At 42.5% G+C, this 11,923-nt stretch overlaps 1 protein-coding gene across 1 annotated transcript in view; it reads right to left on the reverse strand.

Annotated features, from left to right (window-relative positions):
* Nucleotides 1–11,332, reverse strand: part of FBXO3 (F-box protein 3) — a 33,634-nt gene extending 22,302 nt beyond the window's left edge. The window contains exons 1-3 of the mRNA XM_004016392.6: nucleotides 11,206–11,332; nucleotides 6,920–7,009; nucleotides 4,496–4,659 (exon numbers count right to left, since the gene is read on the reverse strand). Of these exons, the coding sequence (XP_004016441.2) occupies nucleotides 4,496–4,659; nucleotides 6,920–7,009; nucleotides 11,206–11,309 (358 nt within the window). The 5' untranslated portion in view covers nucleotides 11,310–11,332. The remainder of the gene's footprint in view (nucleotides 1–4,495; nucleotides 4,660–6,919; nucleotides 7,010–11,205) is intronic.
* Nucleotides 11,333–11,923: the final 591 nt, after the last annotated feature.

Raw genomic sequence — 11,923 nt, forward strand, 5'->3', positions numbered from 1 at the left:
GAGTAGAATGTGCCAGTGAAGACTTAGTTTGACAAATGGCCCACAGGGTGGTATGTTAGGGGAAACTGAAGCTGGCTGAGGGGTACACAGGAACCCTAAATTACTACAAAAAAAGTTTATTTTTTAAAAAGTTCAGTATGAAAGTAAACAAGCTAAATAGCTATCTGAACCGGAAGTTGAATGAGAAAAAAATTACTATTTATGTGGTTAGTGCTACATATTGGACATTTAACATGTAATATTAAGAAACCAAGCATTTCTTGAAAACAGATAGCAAGACAGAAAAAAAAAAGTTAAATGACAACAAGGAAACATGGTGAAAGACAAATACACGGAAATATGTTTTAGAGAGGCATCCTACTCTAACAGAATTTGGAAGCCAGACAGACCAGGATCAAATCTCAGCTCTACCAATTATAGCTGGCCCTCTGTATCCACGGTTGTGGAACACAAAGATACAAAGGGTCAACAATGGCACTTGCGCGTCTTTGGGTTTTGATATCCTCAGTGAGCCCTGGAACCAATCCGTTGTGGATACCAAGGCATGACTAGACTGACTGTGATCTCTGGCAAGTTATTTCACCTCTTTAATCTGGTTTCCTCCTCTGCAAAATAGATGATGATAACCACCTACAGAAAATTACAGAGAGGATTAAGCAACTTTCATATGCTTAATAAAGTGCTTTCCTGGCCCCCAGCCTATTTGTATGAGGAAGAGGTGAAAAGATCAATAGGCGCCAAGAGGCCTAGAGTTCTAGAGTTCATCTCTGTTCCTCACCAGCTACAGGACCCTGCATAAGTCACCTAAACTCTCTGAGACTGTTCCTTCACCTATGAAAAGAAAAGGACTGTTATAAATCAGGGATCCACAAACTATAGCCCGAAGGCCAAATGCCACCTAGTTCCCTAAATGAAGTTTTCTTGGAACACTGCCACATCCATTTGTTGTTGAATTGTCTATGTCTGCTCTCCCACAATAGCAGAGCTGAACAGCTGTCACAAAGGTCATCTGCCTATCAAAGCCTAAAATATTTACTAGCTGGTCATTTAAAGAAAAAGTTTGCTAATCCTTGGTCAAAATGATCTCTAAAAAGTCCCTTGACTCTAAAAATGTTAAGCCAACACTTAAGGTTAATATGAACTTCAAAGACAGATGATACATACCATTAGACAGACTGCAACCTGGAACTTCCAGATGTGCAAGTTGGATTTAGAAAAAGCAGAGGAACCAGAGATCAAATTGCCAACATCTTTTGATCATTGAAAAAGCAAAGAGAAATCCAGAAAAACATCTACTTCTGCTTCATTGACTATGCTAAAGCCTTTGACTGCATGGATCACAACAAACTGTGGAAAATTCTTCAAGAGATGGGAATACCAGACCACCTGACCTGCCTCCTGCGAAACCTGTGTGCAAGTTAAGAAGCAACAGTTAGAACCGGACATGGAAAAACAGACTGGTTCCAAATTGGGAAAGGAGTAGGACAAGGCTGTATATTGTCACCCTGCTTATTTAATTTATATGCAGAGTACATCATCTGAAACACAGGCTGGATAAAGCACAAGCTGGAATCAAGATTGCCAAGAGAAATATCAATCACCTCAGATATGCAGATGACACCACCCTTATGGCAGTAAGCAAAGAGGAACTAAAGAGCCTCTTGAAGGTGAAAGAGGAGAGTAAGAAAGCTGGTTTAAAACTCAACATTCAAAAAACAAACACCACAACATCTGGTTATCACTTCATGGCAAATAGATGGGGAAACAATGGAACCAGTGACAGACTTTATTTTCTAGGGCTCCAAAATCACTGTAGATGGTGACTGCAGCCATGAAATTAAAAGACGCTTACTCCTTGGAAGAAAAGCTATGACAAACCTAGACAGCATATTAAAAAGTAGAGATATAACTTTGCCTACAAAGGTCCATCTAGTCAAAGCTATGGTTTTTCCAGTAGCCATGTATAGATGTGAGAGCTGGACAATAAAAATGGCCAAGTGGGGAAGAAATGATGCCTTTGAACTGTGGTGCTGGAGAAGACTCTTGAGAGTCCCTTGGACTGCAAGGAGATCCAACCAGTCGATCCTAAAAGGAATCAACCCTGAATATTCATTGGAAGGACTGATGATGAAGCTGAAACTCCAATACTTTGGCCACCTGATGTGAAGAGCTGACTCACTGGGAAAGACCCTGTTGCTGGGAAAGATTGAGGGCAGGAGGAGAAGGGGACGACAGAGGATGAGACGGTTCAATGGCATCATTGACTCAGTGGACATGAGTTTGAGCAAACTCTGGCAGATGGTCAAGGACAGGAAAGCCTGGTATGCTGCAGTCACGGGGTCCCAAAGAGTTGGACATGACTGAGTGACTGAACGACAACAGGCCAGTACACTATAATTTCAAGATACTTAATAAAAATTTTCCCAAGCCCAATGCCTATCTGCTTTCCAAGTTTCCTATCTGTAATCTCCATACTCTTGAAATTGAGTCAGGGATTATGGCCCCTGAGATGAATAGCTAAGTTCCTGACTCAGTCCTAAAACTCATAGGTCTACATGAATAGAACCCCCGATTTTCTAGATTTCAGAGCATCTGTCCTATTCCAACTCACAGCAAAGACCCCAGAGAACTGGCACCTAGCAGTAAAACAGGGGCTGTGAAGGAACCCTCTGACAACCACACCTCCAGCCCCTAGGTATACAACTGTGAGCAGGGAGCCTGGGAATACCAACTGAGTGCCCCCCTAAAAAACTATAAAAAAGAAAAGGAAGAGGCTGCTATGTACCCTTAGTTTCTTCCTTTCCTGGTAGCTCCGTGCCTCAAAAGAGAACAATGAATATATTCTCATATTCCAAATATCCTAATATTAGACTAGCTCTCTAAGAGTCCTAAGATAACCTAAGCAGAATAGGTCCTCTCTTCCTTCAACAGCTATTAAGACCGCAGCTCTGGAATCAGTCCTGTATTCAAATCCTGGCTTAGCCTTTGCTTTGTGATAGCAAACAACTTCCTTAGATTTTTTTGCCTCAGGTAGCTCACCTATAAGATGAGAATAGTAATTGTCTGCGTCATTGGATTTTGGCAATTTAAATGTAATAATACACAGTACTTAGCTTAGCGCCTAGCTTTGTGTTGAACAAATATTGGCTACTGCATACTTGCTTCATGCTAAATCACTTCACTCGTGTAGGACTCTTTGAGACCCTATGGACTGTAGCCTGCCAAGCTCCTCTGTCCATGTGATTCTCTAGGCAAGAACACTGGAGTGGGTTGCCATTTCCTCCTCCAGGGGATCTTCCCAACTCAGGGATCGAACCTGCATCTCTTACATTTCCTGCATTAGCAGGTAAATTCTTTACCACTAGTGCCACCCAGGAAGCCCACTAACCCTTACATATTTTACATATTACCACCAAATTACCTATTTTCGGAATTATTTTCCTCTTGAAATTTTTCAACCCCACATATGAAATAGATGATATTTTTCTTTTCTTTCAAGAAAAAATAATAATAAAAATATTAATCAAGGGTCCTTTCCTTCAAAGCTCTACTCTCTCTACCATATTATTCTTTCTTCTACTTCCTTGCAATTCAGGTTTAAGTAACTGGTCATGCAATCATGATTGTATGAAATTCATATTTACATGGAAAAGTACAGCAGAAATATGAAATGTAAAAGGAATGCCTTTTCAAAAGAGACCTCAGTTCAAAAGGAATACATTTGAGAAGAACTAATTCCAATTTCAGCTTAGCAAAACCAAAACACATATAAAATTCCTTTTAGTGGAGAAACCTAAAAAAATTGGAGGCTAAAGCAGATGAGTAGCATCTCCAATCCATTTATGTATTTCTTGGGCATAAATTTAAAAATCAAAGTAATGGAAAATAGCTTAATATTTCTTGCCAAAATTGGACAATAGTAGTATGGTAGACAGAGCACAGATTCTGGGGTCAAATAAACCTCACTTCAAATCCTAGTTTCATTATTCTGTAAATGTCAAAGTAGGGATGAAAGTTTTCTCTATTCTATTATGCTGCTCTTCAGATGCGTAAAAACCCGGTCTGTCAATATTTGGTCTTTCCTAATACCAGGCTGTCAAATAAACACTTATTTGTACTGAAAACAGGGAAGAGGGTTGATACAGCAGGCAATTCTTCAATTAAAAAAAAAAAAAAGTCTTTTAAAAGAAATTACAATAGGTATCCTCAAGCAATTCTAGCATTACTAGTTTCTTTATGTAAAACAAATGTAAAGATCAGATGAGTTCAGCCTTCCCTTCCAATAAAGAATCACGCGGGTGCGGAGGTGGGCAAACCAGGGCCAGTATCCCCTTAGCAAACGAGGCTTCCCGTTTCCCTGACCAAAAGTGAATGATGCATTACAGACAATGTTGGATTAGCACAGATCAGCGTAGGAGACAGAAACCTAAAGTTATTCAACCTGTTTATACTAGAGTCACTATAATGAGGAAGGGACACCCTGTATTCCCAATACCTTTCAGAGATAAAACCATCCGAGGACATCTGGGTTCCAAGTATTTCTTGAGATCATCCCAGGCCTTTTTAATAGCAGCATAATGGTCAATATATCTTCCTACATCAGAGTAAGTATCAATGAAGAGGGATTTCCAACACTGGTTCTTCTGTGTTTTCTCTTCCCTAAACAGATTTGAAAAATAAAATTAAAAATCTTTTACAATGAAATTAGCATATATTTTAGACACCTACCAACATACTTTATTGGGAATCTGTGGCTACTTTTGTCTTCCTTTTCATTTATTTTAGCTACAAATGAAGACTAGATAATAAACAGTAACACACACATCAAAAAATTTAACAAGTTATTCCTGGAATAGTGGGATTATGAGTCACTTTTTTTTTACTTTCTATTTATTATTTTTGTAAGTTTTCTAATCCTTAATAAGATATAATATGAATAACATATGGGATATGAATTTCAACTTACTCCTAAAAACATACCAATTGTAAAATTTTAAAATATATATTTAGCTTTTCCATTTTAGAGCACATTTAGAAACTAATGACTGACAGGCTATATTAATCTAATTTATCTACAATGGATTAACCAGAGAATCAATACAGCACAGCAAAGGAGTCAAAACTCAACATTTCTGTCTGGTACAAGTCCACAAACATTTACTGTTTATTTAGCCACTGAGGACACTGAAAATAAGGCACATTTTTTGCCTTCAAAGAATGTAGTCTAATCAGGGAGAAAGAATGAAATATAAATTTAAGAGTCAGAAGTGGTACAGGATAAGGCAGCCAGAATACCAGTAGTACCTTGGACCTTATCCTCTAGGGAATAGAGAGTCACTGAAGAGTTATAACAGGGGAGTGAAAAGAGCAGACCTGTGGTTGTGGTTTGGGAGGGGTGTATACCAGAGACAGAGAGACCGGTTGGAAAGGTTCTGCAGCAGTCCGGTAAGGGACGATAACTGAACTAAAGCTGTGGTGGCGAAACGAAATGAGAAGAAAGATTCAAGAAACATACAGGGGCTAAAGTCAGAAAGGCTTAGTCACTGAATGAGGTAGGGAGAGAAGGACAGAAGAGACGCAGGATGCTGCCCCTCTCTGGCTTGGATGCCAGGATGCACGGTACCGCTCTGACGGCAGGAATACAGGAGGACTCGGTTTAGGGATGGGGAGAACAATTCAGGGTATTGTATGTACATGTGTGTGTGTGTTTTGGGGTGAGGGGAGTGGTAGGAAGGAAGTAACCTTTTATTCATCGAAGTAATGCACATATTATTAAAACCAAAAAGTACCAAAGAACTTATAATGAAAAGCTAGGCAGTCTCCTGTTCTTCGTCCAACTCTTCAAAGGAAACTTTAGGTACTTCTGGAAGGTATCTCTGTAATTCTAAATGCTTATTCCTCCAGCTGTATTTTTTAATTTTTTAAATTTGTGGCTGCACTAAGTCTTTGCTGCTGCGTCTGGGCTTTCTATAGTTGAGGTGAGTGGGGGCTACTCTCTAGCTGTGGTGTGACGGCTTCCCACTGCAGTGCCTTCTCTTCTTGCAGAGCACAGGCTCTCGAGCACGTGGGCTTCAGCAGCTGCGCCAAGTGGCCTCAGCAGTTGCAGCACACAGGCTCGGTAGCTGTGGCACACGGGCTTAGCTGCTCCACAGCGTGTGGGATCTTCTTGGACCAGGGACTGAACCCACGTCCCCTACGCTGGCTGGCAGATTCTTAACCACTGGACCACCAGGGAAGTCCCTATTCCTCTAGTTCTTGATTTATCAATTTTATATCTATCTACTGATACCCCAAAGAATCAATAAAAGGTCAGGATGAAGCAATACATGAAATTCCTTCTTCCTCATTCTTTCTCCTTCCAATGTTTAGAGGCTATTATTTTTAGTTCTACTCAATAGCTTAGGTTTAAATAATATGTTTAAATCTCTGTTTCTTGCTTCACCAACTTCAGTTACCACCTGACTCCCCTCAACCTAAGAAAAAGATATTAGCAATCCTACTCTTTCTTTCACCTTTTCCAACTCCCACCTTCTGTCATCTACACTTTTATTCTATCAAATTGATTAAAATTTACTAAATTCGGTGAACCCTGTGGGTCATCCAGTGGAAAGGTCCAGCAGACAGTTATGCAAAAAATCTGCGGTTCAATGGCAATGTCTGGGGTGGACACTCAGGTTTGGGAGTTAGAAGTATACAAGTCATCTCTACAAACTGCAGGAGTGCATGCGGGAGACTTCTCAGAGGGAGAAGAGCAGTCAGCCACGGACAGAAGTTTGGAGAACACCTGCTTTTACTGGCAGGCACAAGCAGAGCCATCAAAGGTGTTAAAGAGACAGGCTTAGAGAGGAAAATCAGGATAGACTAGCACTAATGAAGGCCAAGGGCCCAATTTCAAGATACATGTTTCCCAAATACTCACTCGGATATCAGCCAGTATTTTTTGCAATGTCTTCTCCACAGAGGATCATGACTTGATAGCTGGCTGAGTCTTCGACTGACATAGCAACAGCTGGCAGTAACCAGATTCATGGTTAGTATAAAAGAAAACAAGAAAGCAATTTAGAAATGAAGATGAAAATATTCAATGTTAAGTTCTGTTTTGTTCCTTTTGCTTTTCTTCCACTACCTTCCGCAAAACAGTATTTTCTAAAACCTATTTAACGTGTTAGCTAGTATAATTACCTTGTGAGTAGTGAAATCTTAACTATTTGAGTTCACAAACACACTGCAAAATGTCTACAATTTTAATTTTCATACAAAAGTCTATGAAACATATAAACCACTGGAGTTATTTCAAATCAAAGAGTTTTCCTATACTCATTATTGGGCAGTAATCATTTCTACAAATAGAAATGTTATGCAGATGTAAACAAACTGTTTTTTCTTTTTAAGATCTGAGACATTTGATGTTAAATACATAGACCCTCTGTTCCAATTTTTTTTCTTAACAGGAATATGCAGCCAAAAACACTTTTCAATTATAGGAACTATTGGAAAACCCACTTATAAAAGATGTTAGATTCACAACAGTTCTGATTCAGTATCCACAGCTATTCAACTTAGGGTCAACTGCTCAAAAATATGAAATATTAGAAATAATTTTCTTATTATATAGAGATTTCTAACAGTGCTTGATGCCTGTAAATCCTTCCCTATGTAATTAATTCAAAAAAGAATGAACTTGAGATTTTAAAAAATGGATTTCTATCCTTTCAGAAGAGAAATCACAAGTTAGAGAAAGTAGGTAGGTGTTAAAAGATTTTACTTGGGCAATAACTAATCAATTAAGGGAATCTTAACTCACATAGGATTTGTCAAGGCCATGAGTGGGGCATGTTAAAAAAACAACTGATGCTAAACAGAATAGGCTTTGTTCACTTTTCAGATTTTACACAAACATCATTCTCATCCTTTTCAGCCTCTCTCAGGAGACGCCCAAACATTTGCAAAACTAGGAATCCCTCCAATTTTGTGAACTCAAGAGTCCCCTATCTCTTTTTTAGGTCCTTCTCTCTTAATATCCCAAGAGTTAAACAACATAAAAGAATCTCTGGAATGTGCACCAGAAATGATTTTTGATGGACATTAAGGATGAAAACTACTGTCCTAGAGCTTCTGACTCAGTTGGCATGGGGTGAAGTCTGTACCTCGGGCATGATATGTTTATTTTTAAAGTGCCACATATAATTCTGATATGCAGTGAGACTCAAACTGTGCAGTTTACATTACACAATGATCCCAATAGACTAATCAATCCAATCCAATCCAGTTCAGCAAATATGTACCAAAACCTTCAGAAGGTTAGCAATGGGAGAGACACTTGAAAAATCTGAGCTACATACTACAGGAAAGTCACAGTACATTGGAAACTTTTCTGTGGATAAAATTCGATGGCATTTGCGTCAACTTGTTTGGGCTAAGGGATGCCCAGATAGCTGGTTAAACACTATTTCCTGATGCGTCTGTCAGATGTTGCCAGAAAAAATGAGCCTTCGAACTGGCAGACTAAGTTAGCAAAACAGCCCTCCCCAATACGGGTGGGCATCATCCAATCCACTGAGGGTCTGAATAGAACAAAAAGGCAGAGGAAGGTTGAATTTGCTCTCTGCCTGACCACTAATTTGGGACACTGATCTTATCCTGCCTTTGGCACTTCTGGTTCTCAGGCTTTTAGAGCCAGACTGGAATCATTTCTCCAGCTCCCTACCCTTCAAACTATACCACCAGCTTTCTTGGGTCTCCAGCTTGCACATGGCAGACTATAGGAAAAAGCCTCCACAATTCATGAGCAAATACCTTAAAATAAGCCACACATACACACACATATTGGTCCTGCTTCCTTCAAGAACCCTGACTAATACAGTATTCAACTCAGTTTACTTCTACAAACATTTATAGAGGGATCATGTCACTTTTGTTTAAAACTTTGATTACGACCTAAAGCATTTATAATAAATTTGAACTTCTCACAAGGTCCTTCATGATCTCACCAGTCTCTGCTCAGCCTCTCTGCCTGTGAGTCACTCCCTACTTCCTACAACATCAGTCTTCTAGCTCTTCCAACAGGCTCTGCTATCCTCCAATCAGCTCCTGAAAACACGGGTCCTTCTGCCAGGACTGCTCTATGCTGTCTATCATATACAGCAGCTCCTTCCAGTCTGAATCAGCTCCTTAACAGAGTCACTGATTCATTTCCTTCACAGCACACAGCAGCTCTTGTAATTATGCACTTTTTCTCCATCTTGCCCATTAGACTGTAAAAGCTTATAAGAGGGTCCTTATGTGTCTTGTTCACTATTGTTTCCCCAGCATTTAATAGGCTGGCACACAGAAACACTCAAAAAAAAAAAACAAAAACCTGTTGAATAAACAGTGACTACAAAGACAAACAACACAGTCTTTATATTTAAGAAATGCACAATCTATCTGGTATGGTAAATGAACTCTGCAGAGGGAGGAAAAAAGGTAGAGATCGGACTCAGGACAGGGGGTCTTAAAGGAATTCATCTTGCTAGGATGAGAAGAGGGGAGCATGGCATTCCAGGCAAGGTCAAGAGTTTAAGCCACAGAACAAAAAAGGCACAAGTGTGGTATGCTGGCTGAGGTCAATTTGGATAGAGTGGACTATATCAAATAATAAGGGCCTTAAATGCTCCCTGAAGTTTAGGTTATAATCTGTAAATAACGAGTGGCATTACAGGATTTTTAGGATCTGTCTTAGAAAGATCATTCTGAAAGCAAGGTAGCCCATTAGATCAAGAGTGTGTGTAGTGTTAGATTTCTAAAAGGCTGTAAGTAAGTGTTAGTTGCTCAGTTGTGCCCGACTCTTTGCAACCCCATGGACTGCAGCCACCAGGCTCCTCTGTCCATGAGATTTTTTCAGGCAAGGATACTGGAGTGGGTCGCCATTTCCTTCTCCAGGGGATCTTCCCAACCCGGGGATCGAACCGGGTCTCCTGCACTGCAGGCAGATTCTTTACCGACTGAGCTACAAGGGAAGCCCCTAAAAGGCCCTACCAACACAATATTTCAGATGAGAGTTTGCAGCTGGAACAGACTTTTCCAAAGAAAAGACAAACTTTATTACAAGCGTGAGTAGAGAAAAAATTGTTTCCTAGAAAAATAAAAATGTCACAGGTATTAGTATAGATAGCAGCCAGAAACTGCTCTCTCTCTGTCACCACTTAGCTAGACAAACCAACAGCTGCCACCAACTTCAAGAAAGCTGCATGTCTACAAGTATCCCTGACAACACAGGGTACAGTCACCAAACTGCTAGAATCCAATGGTTAATCAAACAAAACAAAACTAATCTCTCCTACCTATCCTTAAGAGGGCGTCTTTGCCTCCTCTGAAAATATATATGGTGGCCCAAGAAAGAGGCATGCCACCAGCTGTCAAGGGTGTAAACAGCGCCATTTCTGCCACCATTCCAAGCAGTCCCAAGCGCTGAAGGAACCTGGCATTTAACCACCCCTACCAGCAACCGGTGTTTATTTTTGGGAACAGATGCCGGCAACTTGTGAAACCCAAAGCATACAGGAGGGAAGATGGTCACCTGTATCGCAACACCGGAAGTCAGTACCAAAACAAAATCCAACATGCAACCGTGAGGAGGAAGGCTGAAAACGAAACAATTATCCAGCAGAGAAGATGGAAAGTGAGCCTGCCAGATATAACGTTGCCGCAGAAGTCGCACCCAGGGGTGAGGGGGTCGCCCGGCTCCTCTCCCGCGTCCCACTGGCCCACTTTGGCGCCCGACTCCGAAGGCCTCCGGCCCAGGCAGAAAGAGAAGAGTGCTCTGCCGCCGGGACGGAGACTTTTTCAAACCGACCAAGGCTGCCAGGATCGGGCAGAGACGCCGGGGGGTCCGGAGGTGCGGGCCGCGGGGGTCCGCAGGCCGGCAGCTGGGAGTAGTATCTCCCCGCTTCCAACTGGGCCTCGCTGAGGCCCGGGAGAGAGGGCTCTTGTCGCTCCTCAGGCCTGGGCCCCGGCCGCGAGGAAGACCTCAAGGCGGGACCCCTTCCGCCGCGGTCTCACCCCGGACCCCCGAGGGACCCTGCAGGATCAGGGTGGCCCTGGCGTCACCTTCTAGCTGACACCCGAGTCCAGGTTCGGTCGGCGAGCCGGGCCTCCGTCCTTCCTGCCTTACACCTCCTCCCTTACCCGCGAACCCCACCCCTGCCATGTGCCTCGTCCCATTACTTGATTAGGTCCCGGTAGTCCAAGAAGGATAAGATGAGGAGCAGGGGGTCGGTGGGCAGCGATTCTAGAGTCAGGGGCGCCGACTCAGTATCCATGGCCGCCATCTTGCCTGGCCCGGTGCAGGCCTGGCCACGCCCCGGTCACGCCCAGGCCACGCCCCCGCCGCCACAGCCCGCGCCGCTCCCCCGCCACCGGCACAGGTTTGTTATGTAATCGACAGGAGAGCGGGATAGCCCCGCCCACAGAGCGGCCCGATAGGCGGTTCCCCGGAAGGCTCCGCCTTCTGCCTTGCAGGCCGAGCGCGCGTGCCTCGGGATCTGGCTCGCCCGAGCTACTCTAGTTCTGCCGAGTCCCCCTGTGCTCTCCCTTAGATTCCCCCGGGCTCCCTCTTCCAATTTCGATCCCTAAACTTGCCCAGTCCGGACCTCTTTGAGAGTTTATTACCAAATTTGATTGGGTCACTCTCGCCCCTCACGAGAAATTTTACATCCGCTATCTTTGAAGCTTGGCCTCAAGTTCTCTCTCTGCCTTTGGCCCCCAAATCCATTGTTTCTCTTCGTTTTCCGACCGAGAAATCTCTCGTTTCTCTTTTTAGCCTCCCTGGTCCGGAGTGTCGCTTACGCACAGCAGGATCCTTGTCCACTCTGTAGGGGGCAGAGTTGGGAATCAACTAGAGGCGCTGGTGGAAGGCTCTTCTTCCAAACTAAGGAAATGGTTA

This window comes from Ovis aries, chromosome 15 (assembly GCF_016772045.2).
Source record: "Ovis aries strain OAR_USU_Benz2616 breed Rambouillet chromosome 15, ARS-UI_Ramb_v3.0, whole genome shotgun sequence".
Classification (NCBI taxonomy): Eukaryota; Metazoa; Chordata; class Mammalia; order Artiodactyla; family Bovidae; genus Ovis; species Ovis aries.